This window comes from Augochlora pura, chromosome 9, assembly GCF_028453695.1.
Source record: "Augochlora pura isolate Apur16 chromosome 9, APUR_v2.2.1, whole genome shotgun sequence".
In the NCBI taxonomy this organism is placed as follows: Eukaryota; Metazoa; Arthropoda; class Insecta; order Hymenoptera; family Halictidae; genus Augochlora; species Augochlora pura.
The window spans coordinates 5,480,604-5,507,266 of record NC_135780.1 but is presented as its reverse complement, the minus strand read 5'-3'; the positions used below and the strand labels follow the sequence as shown (position 1 = coordinate 5,507,266).

The following is a 26,663-nucleotide window of genomic DNA, read 5'->3' as shown; positions in this document are numbered from 1 at the left end:
AAAAGAACAAATGTTAAAGAGTTCGAAATATAGGTGGCCCCAAAGATGATACTCCATTTGGGTTTTAAGGTGGCACGGCCCCACAGATGAGAGATTACGAAAGTCGAAAAGATTAAGCGTGAGTAATATTATCTGATATCGTCGGAATTATTCTTTGAATATGTAGAAGAAGATTATCTTAATATTTCAATGGCAAACGGCCAACCGATAAGACCAGGCAATTTGGAACGCGGAATCCTGTTTCACCTTTGCTACACCATCTCCTTCCCTATTCCGCATGAGCTGTATTTTTAATTTAAATTGAAAGAAACGAATGCGTTAGCTGTTATAAGTTCTTAGTAAATTTTTATAAAAGTTCTCGCCATTAAAATAAAAATATATATTATAATCCGCCTTGATATTAATAATTCTTAATAATTCTATATTATGATAATATATTATATTATATACCATGATAAAATAAATTTTAGTATTATTATTAGTAACACGTTGTTAACATATTGGCATCGATCAAAATTAATAATATAAATGTGTAAGAAGTAGTATTAATACAGATTAATAATATATTATATTATACGCAATGCAATGAAACAATTCATTCACGATAAGATTTTCTAGATTAGATTAAGGTTGTTCCGAGGAACAGGTGCCATTTAAGAATTTGCTTGCAACAATATCGTCTTAATTTTGTATCGCTTTTCTACTGTTCCAAATCACAGCTACATATTTTCGAATTAAAATTGACTTTTCTGATTTATACCAACAGTTTTACTTTCAAGAATTATTTAAACCTAGACTTTATTAGTCTAAACATTGTTTTGAAACATAAAGATAGAACAATGTTAGCGGTGCCTCAGAGCCGCCGCTCGATCGCAAAGGGTTAATCTAGCCAACAAAATCGATCAAATTCGTCCAGAACGTCCGGACGTTTCTTGCGCACGATTCTCGTACTTTTTATCACGGTTCACAAACATCCATCGGCTTGCACGAACACCCCTCGCCCTCTCCATATTTTACGCTTATTTACAGCATTACGAACAATATTAACTATCACTGTGGATTGACTTTTACGGAGGGGCGCGCGCCGCGGGGATGCGTTTCATCCGCGCGTTTACGATCAATAAAACGGATCCACGAAAATCCTATATTTTATCAGGAATTTATCCCCGCGCGGACAGCCGGGCCGAGAACGTGTGCCCGGTACGTAATGCGTTAATTGCTCAATTCAGGGACCGCGCTCGCTCGCAAGCGCGCGCGCGCGCGCGGGGGCCACCGCAAGGAAACTTCTACATCATTCTAATTCATGAAGCGGCGCCGCGGAGGCTGTTCCGCCTAGTAGCACGGATAGCCGTGTTGGATTTTAATAAACGGTTCCCCGGTCAATCCTATATACACACCGGTGCCGCGGAGGTATTTCGCCTGGTAGCTGTCAGGACGACGCAGTCGGGGAGAGGTTAATCACCCGCGTTGGATTTTAATAAACGGTTCGGGGGGCAAACAAAGCTGGTCATCAATAACCATTTCTCTTCCTCTTTCTCTCCGGGCCGTGCCCTCTCTCCGTCCTCTTACTTTCTTTCTCTTTCTGCCTCTTTTTTATCTCTCTCACTCCTTCGCTCTTTTACTCTCTCGCTCTTTTACTCTTTCACTCTTTTACTCTCTTACTCTTTTTCTCTCCGTCTCTCTCTCCATCGAAACGTTCTCTCTCTCCCTCCAGCCTTCTATTTCTCTTCCTCTCCTTGTTTGTTCGTCGGGGCCTGCCTTAAGAGCCGAGCCAGCAACGGCAGAGCCATGGCTAGGGCCTTTGCCACCAGCTTGTCGAGCTTCATCGGACAGCGAGATAGGCGGAGATCGTATCTGCGTGGTTATTAATTAACCGGCGAGAAGGGAAAGCCTCCTTTCATCACCTCGCGCAACGATCTGCCTTTGGTAGGCCCGTGAGGCCTCGCCACGGCGACCATAGAAAACCTCCAACAATGTGATATTGTTTCGTTGCAATTTTCATTTACGGCCGACGACCGGGCTGCGAATCGCCCGGCGCATTGTCGCGGAAAAATTCAGGGTTATCGTCATCGACCCATCTTTATCTAATACCTCGTTGTAGGAGAAGGTCGCACTTACATAACGATCATTTAAAGAACAATAGTAAACAACAAATTTACTCTGTCGTTATGGTATCTTCGTCAGTAGAATATTTTAAAGAAAATATATTTTTGACGATATAAACAGAAAGAAATCGAGCGTTTTGCAGTATCTGAAAAGTGTAAATTGCTGAGTTATTTATACGAATTTGTAAAAATTAAATCTGATTGTCATTATATTCCTAGTTAATATTGATAAATAACACGTTAATTAGAATTTTGCTGCGCTGTCGAAACCGCAGCACGAGAATGAGAAACGACGCGATGAATTTAAAGCGATATTTGCGTCCGTAAGAAAAGAGGATCGCCCGGCGCCATTAAAGTCTCCCGCGAGACTGTAAAGTTTCAAAAATGGAATTCTCGAGATATCAAAGTTTCCTTATTAGAAAAGCCAAAGTTTTTGATATACGTAGATGCCGGTTTTTCCCGGGCGCTCTAATAACAAAGGATAAATTTTTGTAATCTTAAGAAAAGTTGAACTGGCTGGACGGACTCACCCATTTATGGACGTGCGACTGATGAACCAGGACAGAGCAGATCTCGCGAGGGAATGCCATGCCTGTAGCGGCAACGAGTCGGATCTCTCGACGGATTTCATCAGGAAGATTTCCGCAGTTTTGTCCGGTTGGTCGTGCTGCGGGCCCGATCCGAGCGGAATCCATAAGCACACTAGATCCTCCCGTATCTTCGTCGTGTCCACTCTGTACCACTGTAACAGAAATTGCATATTACAATTATTATCGTAATAATGTTATATTAACACTGTGAACAAAAGGTAAGGTGAATTTGTTTATAAAATGTAAATTCTTTATTCGTTCTTCTATTATTTTCTTTCTCCTAGATTGGTAGGGGACTGTCTATAACATTTGCCAAGCGTCTGTTCGTCAAAAGGTTTAATTATCTCCGAGTTACGCGTGTTTTTGCAAACAACCAAAAGTCATCGCGATAATGCACCATGTGATACTGCGGCTTTTTTGCCAAAAACTCGGACTCATATCCGCAACCACCGTATTCGCCTGATTTGGCTCCGCGCGACTTCTGGCTATTCAGCAAACTCGAAGGGCCGATGCGGGGACGCCGTTTTGACACGACCGAGGAGATAAAAACCGAATCGAAGAAGGTCTCGAAGGCTGTACCGGAAAAATACTGACTGTTTCGAGGATTGGAAAAAGCGTTGACAGAAGTGCGTTTTATCGGACGGGGATTACTTTAAAGGGGATGACATTCATTTGTAAGAATAAACAACGAATTTACATTTTACGAACAAATTCACCTTACTTTTTGATCACAGTGTTACGTCGAAGATCATCCGCGGATATTTCCAATTCCTCGGGGGGTAATGACGTCGCGCGTAACGACCGCGAGATGAGACTCCGGTGAGATCGACTTCGTCGTTCGTCGCGCGCGTTGAAATAATAGCCGCCGCGGCCGCGTTACGATTCATTAACATCCCCGCAAAGTGTCCGGGCGCAAAAAAACCGTTTCTCGCTTCATTATCGAACGCGCGTATCGCGACATTAACGATATTCGCGCCGTGGCCGTGGCGGCGGCCTCCGAAAACCGCCGCCGCCGTCGCCGCCGCGCGGAACCGCAGAACAGTCGGAGAAGCAATTACCGTTGACCGGTCCCCGCAGCGGTCCCACCCCCGGGGTCCATTGGTCCCCGCAGCGGTCCCACCCGTGTCTGGGTACACGACAGATATCCGATTTCATCGTCAGCTTCCGAGAATGAGAACCAATTACGCGGGCTCCGGGCATTAAAGAATCGATCTAATTTGCGCGCGGTGGTGGCTCTTAATGGCGAGAGGCCGACCGATGAAATTATACGAAAATGTAATCAACGCGCTTTTTGTCTCGTCTCGCTCCAAGGGCAGGGGCGTAATTAGGAATGCTTTTGCGCCTCGCGACGGGAGACACTTGTTGCTCTCTCCTGCTCTCTAACCCCCTTCCCTACCCCACACCCTCCCTCCCTCCCGCTCTCTCTCTCTCTCTTCGTCGCCCTACCGCACTTCAACTTCGCCTCCCTTTCCTTTTCCCTCACGGCGATTCGACGTTTTCCTTTCTTTTTCCCTCCGTCTCTCTCGCCTCCCTCTCCCCCCTACCTTTATTCTCCTACACTCGCGACTCTTTCAGGCTCACGAGTCAAGAGAGCTCGTAAAAAACGAGAACGGTGTCGGCGTGGAGGGAGCGAGGCAGAAAAAGAGAAAGAGATAGAGAGAGATAGAGAGAAAAAGATAGAAAGAGATGGAAAGAGAGAAGTGTGTATGAGAGTGTGAAGCCGAGGGAGAGAACGAGAAAGAGGGGAGCCGAGGAGATGGAAGGACCCGGCCGCAGAAGGTGAGTAATTAACGCCGTGTTGGCCAGGTGCACAGCCCTAAGAAGTCGTTTATGGATTGCTCGGCAGCCACACCATACGCAGCCATCAATTAGATTTTCTAATTAAAACAGTTCCTCCACGGCCCACGGGAATTAACTCCGGCAGAATCTCTGTAATATTCTGTCGACTCTGTCATCGTCGGGCAGGGTGCCGGGGAGACGAGCAATTTTTTTTTTTTAAATCGTCCTGGAACTGATACAATGTGCTACGATGTTAACGCAACGCGCGCGCCTTCGTCTCTGCGCGTTTTTACTGGATTTTCTGGGCTGCCGGACACTCTCGCGTTTAACGAACTTTAACCCTTTGCACTCGAAGCCATTTCAACTGCAAATCTAAAATAATTATTCTGGTTTCGAGCATATTTCCATTTTATATAACAATATATATTATGTCTTGCAATTCATAGAACAGTTACACCTTTAACAATTTTTAAATCTGAGCTTGGTCGATATCTATTGAAAATAATTTTCGAATGTATTACAATTCGTAAGTACAATTGAAACAAATTTTCAAAATTGTTAGGAAACATAGTTTAAAGATTTTTATTCGAGCACTAAGCTTCTGATAGCTATTTTAGCTAACATGTGTACAGGTAATGATTTGAAAAATACGTCGATAAAAATTGCCAAAAAAAATATTAAAGACTCCCAAGCATACTCGGTTACACTTTTGCCAAAACGGGGCGAGCATTACTGTTCGACTCGCTGATCGTTCGATTAAATAATACGGCGGTATTCGATATATATCGTTTTCATCGCTGAATTATATCTTGGCGCAGGTAATGGCGTACGAATTACCTGCGCCAAGATATAATTCAGCGTCTTTTCAATTGCCTTTTAAAGCGCAGCGTGAGAAAACGCGTCCGGTGTCATTGCTTTCGTGTAATATTTCTGTGCGAAACTTGCCGCGGCATTCGACGGGATTTTTTTTGGTGATTTTTGTGGTTGTTCGAATCGGAACAGTGACAAAAGGGAGGAAATTGAAAGGATTCTTAAAAGTGGCGAGCCGTTACGCGAGAAGAGAGAAACGAAAAGAAAAGAAAAGAAAAAGAAAAGAAAAAGAAGAAGAGGAACTGAAAGGGACCACGGGATTTTAATTATATCAGGCAGCGAGAGCATCGTTAATTGCAGGTAGCTGGTCGTCTCCCTCCGTCATCACACTTTGATTCGACTTTTTATCAATTTTTTCTCGGCGAATTACAAATGGCTACCGACACGGCTGTACCGACAGCCGGACAGCATTCCTCTTTGCGTCATTAGTGGCGACGTTCTGTGACGCTGCTGCTGCGGACCGGCGCGGCGCGGCGCGGCGCGGCGGATGGAGACGGAATGAATCAGTCAAAGAGGTAGAGAGACGAGAGAGAGAGAGAGAGAGAGAGAGAGAGAGAATCGTATTCGCACACCTTCCGCGTAGTCCTCCGCCACACACCAATCACCTTCCGACTCGGGTAACAAGTAGCCAACTCGGAAATCACCGTCATCTAAATCAACGTCCCGCAACGCGCTACCAAAACAAAATACAAAGGGTTGATCTTTCTTTCAAAGCGGTGGCCCAGTTTTCTTGGATTCTTTCCATCTCGCGAACGTTTAATACGACAGTTTTCTCTCGATAATTATTTTTTTACGGCTCGCATGACAAGTACAGGGTTTTCTCATAGGGACGGTGTAGCGGCCTTACTGGAAAACCCTATAGCAACCAAAGGTGTTACAAATTCCACGTTACGTGGAGTGGAACGCGATAAACATTAAAACGAAAGGGACATCGGGAGTGTGGTAATTGCTGTTTCCGCTGAAACAGCGGTCCCACATCATAATTCGGGTTTATACATAGGAGTTTCGTTGATCATGGGGCGAGGCTCCTGCTCGGCAGCACACTTTGTTTGAAATGGTTATGCGCTTCTTTATGGCGGCACGCTACGGTGCGTAGAAAAGCTTGGGAAACGTAAACACAATCGTATAACCATAGCTTTGCACGAAATCCTTGTCAGTGGCGGCATTTCGGGGATATTTTTTACCGTTTTCGAAATTACACGATTAAACCTTCGACAAAATCTTAAATTAACTCCGCTCCTACGTTCGACGCGTTATCTGGAATCTAGTTGGATCATAGTGTTTTATTATGCGAAACTTGTATGCCTTGCCTGTGAAAAATTCATATAGCGAAATGTTTCAAAAACAAAATATATTTTATATTAACGATACGAAGATTGCAAAAATATTTGAGCTCATAGTAATTTAAATGAATAAAAGACAAGTTTAACACTTTCTTTTATTATTTCATTGCAACAAGATTTCTCATTTTTTTTTTCATTTTAGTCAGGGCATAAATAATCAAGTATTACATTTTCAAACAGAGTTAAATTCTCCATGTTCGAAATGGATGCTTTAAAGGAATAATAATTGTTAAATATGTTGCTCGTAGATTAAGATTTCGTATTCTAATCAATAATAAAATCTATGTTACTTGAGACAAAAAAAGGGTTGCTCAGAGTTACCTCTGGTTACGTGTTATTTAATAGGTCACGTCTTCCAGACGATAATTCGAAGGTGACCGATTTTTCTGATTGTAATTCCCTAAAGGATGCAACTGCCACGAAAGTGTCGAACCTATTTCTATCTCGTTCAGCGATCTCTAACCGTAATTGCAGGAGACCTGAAATTCTCGCGACAATGCTCTATGGGCCTTGCCTCTTACCGGTCACAATTTTTCGATCGTAGTTCAATGAGATTTTCCTTTCAGGTCACACAACGTTTCGACGCGTTTTATTCCCAAGACAAAAGAAACGAGGCGTTAAAATTCCATATTTATAGTTGATTAATCAAGCAAGGTGATAAATCTAATTTTGTCGTATCTAATGTTTTTCAGAAAATAACAAAAAGGCATTTATCATGACAATATTTTATGTAACGACGAGTGTATTCGCCACGCGTAAAATTTGCTGTACAAATTGCAAATGGAGATTTCAAAATCCGTCGTTTCGACGGACTCGTTTTTTCCCTCACTGTGCACGACGCGCACAAAATGTCCCGCGATCTATAAACAAATTAGGGAAACAGCAGAGTGTCGGCGCAGAGGTGTCGCACGCATCGGCTCGCATTGAAATGATCATCGACGTATGTATTTCTTTTTTTCTGAAGCGACAGTCGCGCGTCACGCCGCGGAATTGTTTCTCGCTTTCCCGGTATCTGTAATTCATGGAATAAAATGGAGGTCTGCCAAGAGGGCGCGCAGCATCGAATCCACGGGATCTCGGATTTCTCCTCTCCTCTAGCCGGTTCATTTCTTTCGGCCGTGTGTCGGGTTCCTTTTTCTGGAAATCCCCCGTATTCAAGGATCGGGGAATGGGGCCCCGAAGCACGCGTAAACCAGGCGTAAACTGTGAACAATAAACAACGCCGTCGAGCAGTTTATGCTTTCGGCGAGGAATACTGGGGATGTTTGGCCGCTCGTACGTGGAGCTCTTCGGATTCCTCGAGCGTGTTGGATCGCGAGTCAAACGCATTCTCTCTTCCTGTGCCATTATGTTATTGCTGCAGGCGGCGGCGGCGGGCGCGAGCCAGCGGGCGTTATATTGGCGCCGGAGAGAATCGCCGCGATCTTTCCACCACGTTTCTGGACCGAGACCCAGGGCGTTTTGATTAACGATAATTAACTGGACGAAACTCGAGACTTCAACCTTTCAATGTCAGGTTTCAAACCTAGTAATGAAATGAAAAATTATATTAGAACCTTGAATAAGTTCTCGCTCAAGACACTAGAAGCGAGGAATTCGTAGCCAGCAATAGAAGCAGTCCCCGTTCTTTTAAATAAATAACCAGCTCCGGTTCAGCATCGATTCGCTTCGTAGCTTCTTCGCTCGATCTTCCCCGGTGTGTACGTTTGATCTGGGCGCGAGTTTTTCTAACAGCCGATCGTTCGGCTTTTCTTTTAAACTGGAACGAAACGTCTCATTAGCGGAGGACCTTCCTTAGCATCGTGCTCGACTGCAAAAAGTAAAGAGAGGGTGGTGGTGCGTGGAAGAGGAACGGAGGAGAAGGGTTCCCCTTTTTCGACGCGCGGCGCGCCGCGAGCGGCCCGAACACGGGGGCATCTGTTGATTGGGAAAGCGGCGGGAAGCGGCGCGCAGAAAGGCGTCGGTGTAACTAACCGTGAGCTTTCATCGGGATCGAAGATCGGCTAACGAACTCGAACCGCGCCTAGAATATCAGTTCGTTTGCGCGTAAACGGTGCTCGAGAACTTTCGTAAATCATCGAACTACGCGAACCGGCGACGGGACACCGACAGCAGCACCACCACCGTGCAACTGTTTCGCCAACAAACCATCCCCGGCGACAACAAATCACGCTGTTGGCACGCTTATTCCGGTCGCTTTGTATAGATTCCCTCGTAATTTCAAATCCGGTCGGACTTTCATGTCGCTCGGCGGAATGCGACAGTATTTTTAACCCTTTGCACTCGAGTGGCTCCTCTGAAACGCCAATGAAAATTCTTGTATAATTAACAATATAATGTTGATACTATAATAAAAAAAACCCTCGCACTATAATGACGAGTCAGACTCGTGGTGAAGATTTTATGCAAGATCTACTATTCGTTTCTTCGAAATCGAAATTAAATGAAATTCTTTTATTATCGAAGAGTTTAGAAGTGGAAATAGATGAAGACGATATAAGAAATAAAAATTATCTGGTCATATTAAGAACAAATTATTGCTAAATAGCGCAGCGTAAAAGGGGTTGTAGCGCAAGGGGTTAAAGACCCTTCTGTTAAAATCGTAACAGTTTCACGAGTCGCAAGACTCAATTTCACATGCATAAATTATACTAAGTACTATACTATACGGCTGGTCAAAATAGCAATTTTGGATCTAAGCTTAAAATAGTTATATATAATATAATATAATATAAAAGGTAATTCTAGTCAATATTTAAAGAGTCGCGGCTGTGTCTTCAACTGCAATGACAAACGCGTGATTAGCGTGATTAGAGTGAAACCCTTTCTCTCCAAGACGTAAGGGTTAGCGAGAACAAGAGATCGGTGTTTACAAGTATCGTTGCCGAATCACTTTAACCCAGGGAGGATCATAGTCTCGAAATGGATTAGATCGGTATCGCGACGAAGCGGTCACGCAGGCGGACGCGCGCAACCTCCACGTAACAATCTCGATATGATCTTTTCGACTCCTTTTCCCTGATGCATGGTCACGATCGATCATGCGTGAAACGCCTGGAAGAGAGTACTCTCTTGTTACCGTGCACGTCCTTGGATTTACGTCGTGCGCCCGAGGAATGTTTTCCGAACGAGCCGATAACGATCTGTGTCAGAGTCCCGCGGTTTCGTTATCCGATCCGTATAGCCGGCGCGAAATAACTTGCAAATTACGATGCGCGCGGTTCTCGACGGGTCCCCCCCCCCCCCCCCCCCGGCCCTTACGCGGCACTTTTTTTCAACGGGATTCCCAACATTTTCCAACGCGGCTCTTATGACAGCCTTCTATGCCCCCATCGATTGCCCCATTGAGAACGCAGCCCGGTTATCTAACGTCCGCTTCGGCAATATTTTCCTGCGTTTCGCGCGGAGAACGGTCGGTTAATGCCGCCCGAGTCTCCATCGCGATAGTTTTAACGCTTCGACTCGTCCAGCAATTTCGAACAGTATATAAAATCAAAGCGATTTGCTTCGCGCGTCGAGCGAAGTAGAATTTGCAGAATTTTTTAGAATTTTCAGAATTTTGTACGAGATGTCGGATGGTATATGATATTGTATATGGATATGATATTGTAGGTAGAATTCTTTATTAGCACTATTATGACTCCTCCTTTTATGTTGCGCCGATTAGCACTTATTCGTCTTTAATATTTCCCTTAATAAAACTAGATCATTTTTGTTTCTTGTTTTGCCTTTATTCGGTCTAGTTTCAATACTCTGATAACGAAAGAATTCAATTTGATTTCGATTTAGAAGAAAATTAATAATATTCACATATAATCCTTTGCAGTCGGAGCCATTTTAACTGTAAATCTAGAATATTTCTTCAGACTTACAGTGTTTCCATTTCATATAACCCGGGGCATTTTATATCTCCAGATCCCTAAAAATCGAACGTTCTCTTCGTTCGTCCGCCGCTTTCAAAAGCCGCGCACAATAATCGTGGATCGGCTTAGGGTGAATAATTAGACCTCGCTCTATAAGGAGCCAAACGTTGCCAAAGCATACGCGACATTTAGCTCGGCAGAGAAATCGCGAAAAAATTGTCGGCGAGTTGCACGAGAGGGGGCTGATTTAGCCCGACCGGGCTAACTTCATCGAAACGGCAAGAAGAAGATGAAAAACGCAAAAACCGTCGGCCGCGCGCGGCGCGTTTAGTATTTTTGCATGGTTACGCGATGAAACGGCGATCGGTAAAAAGTAATTGACAGAAATGAGAAACGCCAGGGTGGGTGGAGGAGGAGGATCAAGAGCCAGACCGGGGGGGTTTAATGGAATCTTTCATTTCATCGATTCGTCCTCGGCGATTTTTTGCTCGGCGAATTTCAAATCAGCTCCACCCGGCCGACCGCGGGGCCATCGGCGTCGAACGCGTAAGAACCTTCGGCGACAAAGCGTATCCGTTGTACGCGCGCCGAAGAATCCAGCGTCCGTGGTTTCTTCGACGGGGAACCGGTATCCCCCCCCCTCCCCCGCGCGCGCGTACGAATAAAGACATAAATACGACTATTCGAGAACCGAGCTGCCGATCCCTCGTGGCTCCAGAAATCGGTTTCTTTTTTTCAAAGAGACCGTGACGGGCGCGCGAGCGAGCGATTTCGTGTTCGCGCGCGATTATGCGGATTGATAAACGAAAATCCAACGTCCGGGGGTTTTATCGCGGATCGGACTAGATCATCCGCCGCGATTCTGGCCGATGAGGCGCGCCGAACGATTCCGAGATTTCCGTTCCCGGGCCGTAAACGCGCGCGGACCGTATCAACTCGCCACCTTCTCCGTCGAACGATTCCGCGTTGCTCGTCGCGCCACCGATAACGCTCTCTCTCTCTATCTTCTCTTTTATGTCCGCTCCACGGCATAATGGATATCGGTATATTCGATATTATTTACATTGCCGCTTATTCTCGAGCGCGTGTCGCGTGTCCTTTGTCACTCGTCGCGTGTATCAATCATAACGGAGAGATGTTTTCTTGTCGATTTCGACGACTGGAAATCGTGCGAGCCCATACGTATATAGTTTCATAACTAATACGACTCCCATGGGTCGCCGGTCACCCGATACAATTCTTAACCCCTGCACTATAATAACGAGCCAGACTCGTGATAAAAATTCCACGCAATATTCTACCAAATATGATTATTATTAATTTCTTCTGCAGCGAAGTAAAAATTAATTCTTCTTTCGTCAAAGTTCAAAAACAAAAATACACAAATAATAGAAACAAAAATTGTCTGTCCCTGTTACGGGAAATATTAACCCCCTTAGTGCCGAGTGAAAAAGCCTATTTACATAATTGAAAATTGTTCGTATGATTATCACCGTCTGAACAATGCACGCGTCGTTCTAAGGATTTTACAAGCTCCTGGGCGGTTCAATGTGTACAGCGGTAGAGACGCGGCAAGATCGACGACAGCCAACAACGCCAACTACCGTGGCCAGAAGTTAAAATTCCTAAGAAACGGGGACACACGGTGGCGTAAAAGCCGCCGGGGCGGCTGGAAGGAAGAAGACGCGACCGTCTCGCCGGTAAATATCTTTGTCGTCTAGCTCCTCTCTCTCTCCCTCTCTCTCCGGAGTCTCATCCATCAGTCATTTAATATTTTAAAGCAGCACCCTTCGCAACTGTCTGCCCCCCTTCTCTCGGCGAAGACAGTGCCGGCACACTGGCCTTTTAAAAATCCTAAAAACACCGCCCAAGCCCCGACGTATTCACGCCCTTACCGTCGGCCTGAGAGTAAAGTTTTCAGACTGCTCAGGGATATTAGATGTTGGCAGCCCCAGAAACATAGCGTGCGCAGGGGTTGTTGCCGTCAGAGGGGCTAGAGGGAAAGAGGAGAAGTAACGTCTTGCGTCGATTTTGGTCGCTGGGAGTTAGGGAGGAGGGGGCGAGTGGGGGGTCGAGGGGCGGTTGAAATCTCGCGGGGACGTCCCTCTTCACGAATTTCAAATTTCTCGTTTCACGCGACCGAATGGGATTCTTCTCTTTTCCTGCGGGCACCTGCTCGAGTACTCGGCTCAGCCAGCCTTCCGAATCGATTTGCTCTCTGTCGTAGCAAAAGGTTCTTGCAAACACCGATAAAAGCTTCCTTCTTCCGCTAGTCAGCCTCGTCCGCGAATGGATTTTACCTTACCGCGCGTACCCACACACGAGCGCGCGTCGCATTGTATTTGACTTAGGGTACAGGATATAAGACGGTATATTAACTATTGTTTTGTGTACGTTGCCGCGGCAAGGTCAACAGGGGAGATGCTTTCTTCACGGGTACGGTAATTGCTTGCCCGCGTGGAACGCGTGATTCCCAAATGTAGAGGTGTTTGTTTTCTTTTTTAGAACCTTAACGCACGATATGGTCTTCGTTTATTTAATTACAGAAATTTAAATGAATTTTCAAACTTGGTTTCAGGGTTAATAAAACCTGCGTTTTGTGATCGTACTGATAAATATAGAAGAAACAAAACCATAATCTCAATAAATATTTATTCGGTTTCCATAATTCCAAGTTTTTAATGTTGAAGTTTGATTGTAGTCAAAATACAGGACGAATTATTTATTAGTTTCAGAAACGTAAACTATTAAACTATTTGTGGGAAGTGCAGACAACTAATATTGATTTTTTTACTGAAACTAACAGTTGTTCAGTTGATCGCTATTGTTTACGTCGAAAGCTTCATAGATATAAGAAGTAATTCACACATATTCAATGTTATCAATACCGTCATCTTCATCGTTATCAGACTTTTTATTAATATTTCCATTATCTTGGTTCGAAATTTGAAACTAGCAGTATATCTACAATTAAGTAAAGCTTAAAAATAAATAGACTTTCTAAATAAGCACTTATCTCGCGGTATACAAATTATATAAACAGAATAATTATCTATTTGGTTGTATTAAAATCATTATGAAAAAAAATAATACTTTATATTTTGTATACGCTGTTCTATCAGAATAATAGCGATTATTATGATAAACATTATCAAAACATCATAACATGTTTTAATTCTTGTCAGTCTTTATATTTATTCGATAAATACAAGGTTAATTATGCCCAAAAACAAATATAAGTCGCATCGATTAATCCCCCACCATGAGCAGTTTAAAAAATTGGTACAAATAATATCTTTTTGCTTCTATTCTTCATATGTGATCTTTCAATAAAATAACTGTTGCAGCAACTCGATCATCTGCCTCTGTACTGACTCATATTCGACCCAGACTATTCTTGTTATTACTTCAAGGCCGTAAAGGAGCGAGAATCGATGAATATCGCGCGCAGTTACGTAATTATTGCAACGAAGAAAATAAATATGACCATTAATAGAATTATTCTTTACGAACCCGAAATTACCAATGGTCTTTTTGTTTGTATTAATCGTACATGGTAGTTAAACCAAAACTAAATCTGAAAGTAAGATTTATTATACTACTATTTTACTACCCAAATTATATAGACTCTTAATTAACATCGAAGTATTTGTTACAATAAATGAACGACTTCGATCCTACGACATTTTTTGTCCTTGTTATTCACGTACGCAACAAGTTAGCATTAAAGCTGATCCCGCCTTGCGTACGGCAGACTCTGGAACTACGTGCGTGGCTTTTCATAAGAAATCGAATTCTTCCTTATTACCGGCGCTCACGCGATAGTCGAATTAAAAACAATCGTACGGTGTAATTATAAATAGTATCAACTCCGTGGGTTCGCGTATAGAACTAATTGCGAAAGAGAGAGAGAGAGAGAGAGGGGAGGGCAGCGCCCGGAGCGGCTTCGATGTTTCAGGAATATCGAGGACGTAATTGTCCCGTAATTACCGAGCACGGTCTTGACTCTTGAGCAGCTTCGAGGAAAGAGGTTTTAGTCGGTGGTTGGCCTTGTGCGGTAATTGTACTAATTATTACTGACCCCCCTCCCTCTCCCTGCCCCATCCCCCTGTGACCGTTTCCTCCCTCAGCATCCCTAATTACCTTGCCGGCCTGTGCGGCACTCACGGTTTCTGAAGTCCAGATTTTAAAGACTGAATTCTCGGAAAGGGACTCTTTCGGAACGGTATAATTAAGCGTGATTAACGTTCACTTCGCGGCGAGTACGCAACCGAACGCAACGATAACGTGTGAATCAGTAGCATTCAAATGAACGTTATCTCGTACGACTGGTTTTACGTCTCTCAACGCACGTTGGGACTTTTATGTACTTCTTCCGCTAAAAAGTGAAAATACTATTCTTGCAGTATATCAACAAAGTCAAATATATTCAAACAGTGTTTGTTTTAGTTGAGGACATTTCCAACGAACGTTATTGCGGCTGGGCGGTCAAGGAAAAAAAAAATCAGTTCGAGCGTTTATCGATGTGACCTACTGCTATATCTATGGTGCTGGGGACCAATGACGTGATCTCGGGCGGCAATGCAAATATTCCCAGGCGGATACGTGCGACTTAGAAGACGGTGGTTCAGGATTGGACGAGAAACGTAACCTAGTTACGGTACAACTTGCCTGCGTCTTGTCGTAGGCCTCGAGCTGCTCGTCTGCTCTCTGCTTGTCGTAAAGCACTCTGGCGAGGCTGCCGTGGGGTCGGTAATTCCTGACTACTCTACTCGTGGGTGCATCCTGCTTGACAGCGGAACAGGTAACCACATTCCGTACGTCGCAGGTGCACATCGGAATAGGCGCATCCGCGCCCGCCATGCTCCCAAGGAGCACGTAAATGACTGTCAGTCACCGCGCACGCATGTCAAGAAACTCGGCACCGTAATCTCGCGGCCAATACTTCGGCATACGAACAAGAGAAGTACGAAAGATGACGCACTTTCGCGTAAACACGTTTAGCACGTGGCCATGTTGGTAACAGTGGCGACGCCTGCTGCCCGACGAAGGAACCGTCTTTCCCGTCGATCGTTACGGTCGACCATGTAGGAATATACAAAGAACGTCCCTGCTATCTGGAATAGAAAATTAATAGTCGTTCCTCGTTCGAAAAGTAATTTTCCTCGGATTTGCGTTCCAAGAAAATTCTGTAAGACATTAGAAACATTTATATGAATCTATACTATATCTTTTATGCGATATGCTATAAATTACTTAATGAGACTTCCTGCAGCATTGCAATATTAACGTTAACGTAATAAACATTATGCATGGATAAATTGTTTATATAGGAGCAATTTTAATTTATATATTAGAATTTGTTTATGCACGTGTAAGAAAGTATCCATTGATAAATTTTTATACGTTCTTCAATTTTAACGTTTTAAAGAAAGAAAATAGCTAGAAGTATTAAGTATCGATTAGTGGTAACATTTAAACTTATAATAAAAGGAATTATGATAAAGAAAATCGATCTTATTAAAGCTATCCATGAATAACAAAACTTGCAAAATAAGTGTATGCACGAATCGATTTTCCTATCGTCGACGCTTTGATGTTCTCTTTGCAAAACTATCCCAACGTTCCGGTAGCATAGCAGTTAGCATCGTTAAGGGGTTCGAACGACACACATTATAAATTAATAATTCCAATCTCTGCATCTATAATTATTGGATTCGATAATATTTCTTCTAGTTCTATAATTTCATTAAAAAATATAAATGCGTGAATTCATTGATATATAATTAAATACTTATATAGCTTTCGACAATGGATATAAATATTCAAAACGACACTATAAATTCTCATATTTTACAATTTATATATTTATATATTTATATATTTGCCAATATATAACATTTTGTTTAATGATTTATAATTTAAAAAAAAAAAGTTCTGGAGTCTTTTTCCAAGTTCTATCATTTTTCTGTACTCTGTCATTATCGTTGAATGTAGGCTTAAATTTTGAAGTCAGCGATCCCGTATTACAGAAAGTTAATATCGCGTCTCTATAAAATAACTGTGCGACAAAAGAAATTTCTGGGAGACCGTGTATATGTTTGAATATTTTAAATATCGACGCTGTGTGCCACTTCCTCCCTTATATCCTCATACCACGTAGCGAGAACTGATAATTCATTAATTTATGATAAGCTAGCCTCTCGCCCACGACTCACACCCTCCTCTACTCACCCCATAAATCATTTTCGCCGCTGACGTTAATTGCACGCCGCCCCTCGTTACCAGGAGAAATGAGATTTTTTTTAATTGGCAAATTTTTCACCGCCACTGACACTGTGACTCGCCCCCCCTCCCCCTCCCCCTTCCTCGGCCTTTCGCGTGCAATTCCTATCACGCTGCAATTGTCGCACTGAAAAAAAATCCTTTATTTCCTGAAACACAGACTTTTCGTTGCGAACAAATGAAACCAGCACAATAACTCGTTGTTATGTCAAATTGTCTGACTGTAAAAAATATATTGACGAATCTTTACGCTTTATGATTAATTTACTGGACGTGTAAAATCGAATGCGTTGTTCATGTGATAAATTTATTTCAATAAATTTAAAAGCATTCCCACAATATTTTTCGAGCAGCCATTTTTTGGTTTCTGTTTATTATCACATTTTTTTCACAAGCCTCTCGAAGAAGCGAACATTAATTATTACGAAACCATTGTTTGATCAGCTGTATAGCATCTGTCACTTGGTATCCGGCTGTAGCGTAAGAGTTCAAAGTTCGATGGCATTTAAGAAAGCAGTCTCATTGGCAATTCGTTAACTGTTTCCTGTTCTCAAAAGTTAGTGATGCATTACAAAATAATGTACGGTATATACAATTTTTTATTGCAATTAGACCGACTTTAAAAGTATACAACATTTATAGAAATCTCTTGTATATAATCATTTTATATTTATATATTTCTACGTGCAATTATAAATGCGATAAAATAATTATTGTGCTTGCTGTGCTACGTCAACTTACATTATGCTAGTGTCTTTATTTAATGATTCTTAACTAACCAAGATCGGTGAATATTCTAGAAATCGATTAGTTGTTTTAGTATACTTGTTTAATGTGATAATAAACATTTTGGATTTTCGCAAAGTCATTTGTATAAAATCAAATAAAGTTTTTCACGTAATAATCGAACAATTTTGTGTATAAAGAAGACTAGAAATATGTCATATGACATAAATGCTACGTCACCATAATCGGCATTAGACACTGAATGCTTTTTTTTACCAAAGGCAAGTTTTCTGAACCGATTGCAATAAAAACTAAATGGCAAGTTAATCATTTAAATAGATTGAAAATAATTGAAATCTGAACATCTGTTTAGCCATTCCATTGCTATGAATTGCTACCACTCAATTTCGCCACGAACACAGAAAATTCGCAGGCCAGTCATCGGAGATGATTCATCGCGAACTTGAACGCGACGTTAGAGTCCCAGATAACTTCCTCCTTTCGAGTTAAGTGGAATTTCGCGGTGGCTCGTATTCGCGCAGCTAATATACTTAAAGGCTGCGATATCTAATATGTCGTCTAATTACCGGCTCTCGTGCGTTGGTACGATAATCGTGTACATATCCAGGGGCGTAACAAGTAATCGACTCGATCTTGGCACCCATTTCGCCGCTCCAACGTAAACTACTCCTGCTTACGGGATCGCCGTTTTTGCGTTTTCAAAGGAATCTTGATATCGTTTGGAAATCAAGCGCCGAGCCCTAGGCGGGCAGACGAGCCGGCTGAGTCGAGAATCATTCCGGTCGAGAAGCGCGATACTCCTAGTTCAATATTATTATTTAATAACAAACATTAAAAGTCGACCAGTTTCTAGTCATTTTAAAAATAATTTCGATAGACAGATTTATCAAATTATTACAAGATTGTTTGTATAAGATATTTTACTTTACTGTCTCAATAATTGTAATATAATATTTCACTATTATATAGCATAGTTCTATAGCTAACCATGAATTCGATTTCCAAAAGGTCGTGTTCGATTTCGAAAACGGAAAAAATATAAACTGCTGAAGGATAAATTTGATTTGGAACAAAAGGTGAATCTGACCTGGAAAAATGAATGTTTTTGCACAACGTTCCGGTGTCCCAGAAGAGGGGAGAACCTTCTACCGTCCTTCTCGCGAATAGTTGGCCGTGTCTACTTCAGGGAGTTAGCCGCGCAGCGCAGGGAAATTTGAAAAGAAGCAAACTTTCGGCCCCTGAAAAATTGTCAGGCTATTTACATTGTAGACGCTTTAAGCCGTGTCCGCGCTGTGTGTGTGCCGGCTTCGTACGAACGCGGCTTTGCCATATTGCTTTGCTACTTTGGCGGGACAAGTGGCTCGGTTACTTGGGTCAGCAGATTTCTAGGCCGTAGTATGGCTTTTCCCAGCGTCTTACCGAGCTGCACAGGAGCAGAGTCGGCCGGCAAGACTCGCGACGTATTATGCGCAGGATTTTTGTATCTATCGCAGCGAGTTCCGCCGAATGGCGCAAGCCGCAGAAATGCATTCCGTGGTGGCGAACTAATTAGCGGTGGCCGGTTCGACAGTCGTGGTACGAGGTCTCTCTCTCTCTTAGTTGTGAAAGCATTGGCACATTTCCTGTACCGTAATTATAACGCGAAAAATTAAAGATAGCACGCGCGTGATTTATTTTTCTTTGGGAGCGTGGATTTCGTTCTAAAGATGGTATCGAAGTTCCCGAGGCTTCTTCGATTAGTTAACCCTCTATTGGCTTGTTTAGCTTTCTGGTTACTTAGTAATACGACGACATTTCACCAAATAAGTTTAGATTTTCCGCGAGATAGTTTGTACCTCTGAGTGAAACAAAATTCGTCAATGAAAGAAGATTTTAATCTGTTCGTAAAGTAACTAAAATACGTTATTAAACCTAAACTAATATTGAACGCATAATATATAGAGTTAGGTAGTTGTCACACATATGTGTCACATTGGTTGCGAATGTATTGGATGTTCAGACACAAAATTGTTAACCGAAGTCCTGTGGATTTGACAGTATTAGATTTTTGAAAACTAAAATTGACGTCATATTATCAATAAAACATTCACCACCAATGAAACGGAGTTTCAGTCGTGAAATCGAGCTAGGCGAAGTTTGAACAATAATTGAAAATTACAGCAACAAAGTAGACCCTCCATTAAAATAGGAAAACAACGTCCAACCAATTCTTCCTTGCATCTGAATCCAAAGATAGTATGCCAAATCCGAAAAATTGGCCAGCTTAAGAATTCGCCAGCTAAAGAATTGTTTAGCAAATCGCGAACACCTGCGACCGGTGAATTTTGATTTGTTATATCTCGAAGCGTGGATGTTTTGGTGCTACGAGGTTCGGAGGAGCCTTAATTCGATAAGTTCCCCCCCGGTGCCCCGAAGTGAGCTCATAATCGTGAACAAAGCGCGCAGCAACCGCTTATTACAAGCGAGGGCATTGTAAATTTCGTAGAGTAGGAGCAAAGAGAAGGTGAAGCGGGACGGAAAGAGCGTGGAAAGAGAGTGAAACCGGTGAACGGTGAAGGAAGAGAAGAAAGAAAGAAAGAAAGGAAGAAAGAAAGGAGAGCGGTCGAGGGAGGCTCGAGGGTAACCGAAAGGACAAAGCAACGAGAAACGCGGCTCTCTCGGTCATTCGTGGTTCTTCGTTGAAAGTTTCATCGCGCCGATGGCGTACAGGAGGTGACGTGAAAACGTTTTATTCCGGCGACGATCGACAAATCCAGATTTTACCGAAAGCCGGTGTTTAAGATAATAAGGACATATTTCTTTTTTTTTCTCTCTCCGCCGAATACGAAATCAACCGTGCCGCGGCGAGACGCATTAATTACCCCTGGGTGAGGTGCAAACCGTTATTAACGAATCTCGTACGGCGTAACGCACACGTATGCACACACGCGTGTACGCGCGGCGATGAATTATCGTGCCCGTAATTACGTAGCTGAAACCCGTGCGTTTCTCCGTGTGTGTATGCGCGCGCGCCTGTGTGTGTACACAATCGTGGTATCGAGCGAAATTCTAAAAGCGGTGAAACAGGTTAAATTCCCCCGGCGGTCTTCGAGAAATAATTTAATTACACCCGGGGTAATGATAATTACCCGCGGGTAATACGATGTTAAAACCAGCGGCGAAAGAATGGCCGTGATCTACGCGCCGCTGCTGCTTTCTTATTTCACGCGGGTAAATGTTGTTGCCGCATGTTGCCGGGTTCCAATTATCCGCGAGTATAATGTATCCGCGTCGTAAATCACCGGCGAGCTTGTTACACTTATTTTACAAACCGCGGAACCGTTCGCCTTTCGATCCGCGCGATTCGTGTATCTCTGGATTCGCTAAATATTTCGCCGAAATATTACACACGGCGCGCCGCGTGACGCGACGACGCTGTTGTAGCGTTATCGACGATTTAACCCTTTGCACTCGAAGCCGTTTTAAGCTCTAGATCCAAAATTGCTATTTTGATCAGCTGTAATATAGTACCGAGTACTATATAATTTACTATATTGAGTCTTGTGACTCGTAAAACTGTCGCGCTTTTAACAGAACGTTGTTAAAAACGTCAACGTTATTTTGTTAATTATATAACAATTTTCATTTCAATTTTTTCGTTTCAGAGGCTCCGCTCGAACGGGTTAATTGTTTTGGAGAAGAATCATAGAAAGAATAGAAATTTATAGAATGTCAGGTTATGGAATGCTTTAAACCAGAAGCGTCGCTAATACGCCATTCAGAGTTTCTCTTTCTCGCTGTTTCACTTTGCTCCTCCTACCTTGGGCAGGCCAGGTCCGACTGTCTGATTACAGGGGAACACCGAAGGAAGATCCGCGCAACCCGAACCCCGCTGTTTCTCTCTTCCGCGTCGTTCTTCTTATCCCTCGTAACAATAATTACCAACACACGTCCACGGGCGCGCACGGATGAACGATGGCTGGAAAAAGGTATCAAAAAGGGTGAGGTGGCACCGACGCTGCTGAGGATTCACACGTGGAGTGATGTATGCCTCGTGTGCGGCGGAACGCGTAAGACAGGCAGCCTATATACGTCTCTTGCGTACCCCCGGGGCAAACCAAAGTCCGAGCCCTTCGTTCCTTTCTGTCATACACGCGTCCACGTGGCTGGACGTTGTCGCACGCACGTACGCGTATTACGTTGCGTGCGCTACGCGTTTCTGATGGCAGCCTCGTGTGCAACGGGCACGCACCTTTAACCCTTTGCACTCGAGTCTAAGGCACCACTAAAATTATTCTATCTCTTTCCAAAATAATTCTTGCAACAATAAGGTTTAGATTTAAAAAGTTATCAAGTAGTAAAACTGTTGGCAAGAGTCACGAGAATAAATTTTGTATGCATAAAAATTGATTTTGTTAAATAGGATAGAAATGTCAGGAACCAGAAAAATTATTTCAAATTTACGGGTAAAATGGCTACGAGTGCAAAGGGTTAATTCCGCCGTTGGCTCGTGTATCGTTGAATTTATTTATATTTGGCAAATTAAAAAAATAACAGGAGTCTTCTATAAGAGGACGAGTTCAATTTCCTGTGCACCTATTCGAAACGATCGTACTGTATGAAAATACTGGAGATTGAAACAAATGCCGTCATTTCGAAGTTGAAATAGCCTCGAGTGCAAAGGGTTAACAACGTTAGGGAATGAACGTAACAAAAAGGTGTGCTGCGATGATTGCGATACAGGTTTTGATGAGAACAGACGAGGTGGAAGTTCTTGGAAGCTCTTGTTTGCGGATAACAACAGACATTTTGTTCGTCCACGCTGAAATTTAATGACGTGTTGGGCACGTTGAATCGTACGGTTGGTTCTGAAATTACGTGAAAACGTAGACTCAAAAGCAGCAGTAATTTTTAATTATAATTTCTAATTTATATGTATCAAAATGATGAATAACTTTCAAAAATCCCAATTTCGTTAAAATCAAATATTCACGAGAGAATTTCTATCTTTAATTAAAAAAAAACGATTTCGTCGCGCTAACAATCGACACGGATAAATTCTCCCATCGACGACCGTTCTCTCGTTTCCCGCGAATGATTCACGACGGTTCACCGTTTAATCTGAAACATTTTCGTGGTCCGCCCGCCATCAAGATTGCACGTTAATTGAACCGTATTCGCGGCGCGACCGAAATCGCTTTCATAAAACGCTGATATACATAAAATTCGAGCGTGCATATTAACGAGGGGACCAGGTAGCTTAAAAAAAATTGCGCTCGCTCGCTCCATCGTATTCGGGCCTTTTCTGAAACGATACCGCATAATTTTTAGTGCGCGGCTCTTTCGAGCGGATTAAAAGTTTGTCGAAAATTAGACGCCGTTATAGGTAACGAATTATAACGGCGACGATTATGGCAGCGCGCGCGCGCGCGCACCGTTCTGCGTTTAATCGACGGTGTTACCCGAGCGCGTTTTCTTATCGTGTTATTTGCCGTTTAATCAATTATCTTGCGCGCCTGTATAACAATCATGGATTCAGATTTTTCAAACGAAAAACGATTCGATCTTGCGTCGAATCGATGATCGATGCAAATAATGAAATATTAATATTTCAAACAATTTTAATTTCGCAGAAAGATTCAGAGTCTCTGACTCGACTTAATAAAATCTGAAATACGACCGTTCGTCGTTAATGGCGACATCGCGGATCGCGTGGACGCGAACAGGCGTCCGTGGTGGAAAAGGTTTTGGGAATCGTGATGCGCAGAGCGCTCGGAGGCGCTAACCAATGCTGCGGCGCAGGTACACTCGTTCGTCTTCGGGGACGTAGAGATCAGGGTCGTTAACACTGGTTCGCGGCAGGTACATCGGCGTCCGACGGCGGTCGGCGCGTTCTTTTTTCGATTCTACATACGTACCGACGGATATACACATTGATTGCATTTTTACGTCCGTACCAGGTAATAATGCTAATTTGGTAAGTAGAAATGGGCATCAGCGGGCGGTCGAACAGACCATGGAACACACGGTAGCATGGGTAGCGCTAATGCCTCGTTTTTGTCCTTCTCCCTTCTCGCTTTACCATCCCGTCCTTCTTCTACCAGGGGTCCACCGGACCACCACCACCACCACCACCACCACCACCACCATCTTCTCCACCTCCTTTTGCCCCGCTCTCATTCGCCGCCACCTCGTCGTTCTCCGTCAGACGGGGCCGCCAGGCTACGGCGGCACAGGCGACATAATGACGACCAGACCTCAAACCTCAAACTCTTAACTGAATCATGAGTCCTCTCCTGGTCGTCCGCACCCGGGACCACTGGGCTCTCTTCCACGGCTTCTCGATTTACCTCGTGGTGACCCTCCTGCCGGGGCGACGCCGCGCCTCTACTCCCTTTTCTCCTCTTCGTCTTTTTCTTCGCCGACCGGCCAGAGCGAGAGAGAGCGAGAGCAAGAGAGCGAGATCGAGATCGAGAGAGAGAGAGAGAGGAGAGACCGCGGACCTGATGTTTCTGTCGCATTGAATCGCAAACACCTGACAAAAGAAGGCGGCCTCAGATAAAGCTATGCGAAGATTGAGTTTTTCTCGGGATAAAACGAGATAAAGGTGCACCGTTGACTGATTACCGGGACCCTTTAATACCCCTTCGCGAGCCGGGAATGCGGGAAACGCTAACTATCTGCTCTCGAATCTGCGGAGGTCGTTTCGCTCGTTTGCCGCAACGACGACGCCGGGGAAAGTTTTGCAGATTTTCAGCCGTAGGCGCGGAAACCGCGGCCATCTGTATTAACCCTTCGCGCTCGAAGCCGTTTCAACGCTAAATTCATTTTTCTGGCTTTTAGTATTTTCGTTTTATATTATAAAATTTATTATGAAGTCAAGTCTCGTGACTCGTATAACAGTTACACTTCCATCAATTTTTTCGATCCATTAGTGATGTTATATTATATATTATATATTGGTGATATTTATAAAGATAATTTTGGAACCTGTTAAAACAATATTAATGGCGCCGCAGTGTCGCCGCTCGAGTGCAAAAGGTTAACACTATATATACCAACCGGTTTAAATCGACTTTTTCCTCTGATCGGTAACCTGTGAATCGATAGTCATGGCAACCAGTAATTTGTTATCTAATATTGATATAAAAGTATTAGATTGTACTATCGTATGCTTCAATATTATTCTGTAATTTCTTAAACATTAAATATTTTTCGTGATTAATAAAATAAATAAAATCAAACTAGGAACTAAAATTTGCATTGAGTCACCGAAAGGTTCAATAGTATTATATAATTTTTTCACATGTTAGATACCTTTCGAGATTAATAAAGTAGATAAAATAAATTAGATAAAGTAAATATCGTTTAATATTAATATTATGAAAGTGTAAAAAAATGTTAATAAATGCAATTACACGTATTCGAGTAATATCGTTTCTAACAATGAGTTACAAATATTCGTCGACGTTCGTTGATTCATGTAGACGTCGTAAGTTCGTTACAGCGACCCTCGTTTCCACGTACTTCGAAAGCCACGGATGCGTGGAGTACGAGCCATCGAAAATATTTTGAAACCCTAATGGCCTCCGATAAAAAGAACCCCTGTGGGACACATATGGTACAATGGTTTTTCTTTCGAGCCACAAGTCCGTTCAATCTACTATTTGATTCCGGCGACAGGTAATCAATAACTGTACGATTGGGGCGCATCGGTACGGTATGATACGTGATCTCGTTTAAAAATAGGTATGGATTATTATTATTTGTTTCTACGAAGCTGGCCAATTTTATTTCACCGTTTTACTATTATTTTTTAACATCTTTTTACGTCCCATGTGAGACTAATTCTTTTTGCGAATATTAATGGCTTCGTTTTACTATCTTTGCATTAAAGTATATCATGATATTAATGATAAAAATTATATTTTATTTTCTATTGACTCTGCTTTCAGTTTCCGATAGTAAGCGAATAGGTGCCATTTGAAGCAGTATAATCGGACGACGGAAAAGGTATTAGCATATTAGATTTATAATTTAAATTTTAAATGATTAAAGAAGAAAAATAAAATACACTTATTAATCTTATTTTAAGGTAAAATCCATTTATAAAATCATATTATCGATTCGTCGATATTAGGAGTAACATTTGTATTTCTATTTCTAAGTGTTTTGCAATCGTTGAAGAGAAAACGTAGCATTTAATAAAAACTCCTAGCAAATCATTTCCACGAACCTAACTCCTCTCTGACCGTCGCAAAATTCTCTCCCTAATGAAAGTGTTGAGCTCGATAGGATTAGAAATCCTATCACGTTGGGTCCCATTATTGCTTATAGGTTTTAGAGAGGGACTTCAAAGATGTTGCCTAACGCGCAAAGGGAACGACAAGGGGATGAATTTACAACTTTAATAGCACGAGACTAGATGTATTATTCACAGCAGTGAAATTATAAGAAATTTTCACCAGCGAAGAGATGAAACGAGTTGTTTGAAAAATCAGATCTACTAATCCCTGTCATAGATCATAAAAATTGAGAAAAAATTAGAAAATTATAAAAGCAATTTCAAATTTCTTACTACGCTATCATCAATATTACATTATACATCGTGTTACACTATAAATCAATTAGACAACCCGATCACGTCGCTACAATATCCTAATATCCAAGCGTCCTGTTCATCGAACACTCTATTATACGAACAGCATTTTTCAAGCTTGAACGATCGGGTTTACCGAGCGGTATTAACCGAGTAGTCCCGGTGTATTGACCTTTTCAATGTGCAAATCGAAATCGCCGAGCAGCACCTAGCAGAGCAGATCTGTCGCCAGGTGGTAGGCATGCACCGTGTCTTCGTAGAGCAATGGTGGACGCGTCCGAAGAAGAGGAAAAAGACCGCGGGTCCGGGAGCATGACGGTGCGCATACCATCAGCGATATGCCGCATACGTGAAACAGAAAGACGCGCGGAGGTGCTCCGTGAATTTTCATAGCGGCGTGAACATTTGCCGCCGGAATAAATAACGGTTGGACACAAAAGGGCGATTGCTAATCGCTGTAACAGATAAAGCAGCATCGCGAGGAGAAAAGAAGATAGGCGGAC

The 26,663-nt window shown here is 42.8% G+C and overlaps 1 protein-coding gene across 1 annotated transcript in view; it reads right to left on the bottom strand.

The window, feature by feature from the left end:
• Window positions 1-15,560, bottom strand: part of LOC144475454 (protein-L-histidine N-pros-methyltransferase) — a 40,489-nt gene extending 24,929 nt beyond the window's left edge. The window contains exons 1-2 of the mRNA XM_078191422.1: window positions 15,222-15,560; window positions 2,636-2,847 (exon numbers count right to left, since the gene is read on the bottom strand). Of these exons, the coding sequence (XP_078047548.1) occupies window positions 2,636-2,847; window positions 15,222-15,413 (404 nt within the window). The 5' untranslated portion in view covers window positions 15,414-15,560. The remainder of the gene's footprint in view (window positions 1-2,635; window positions 2,848-15,221) is intronic.
• Between the last annotated feature and the right edge of the window lie 11,103 nt (window positions 15,561-26,663).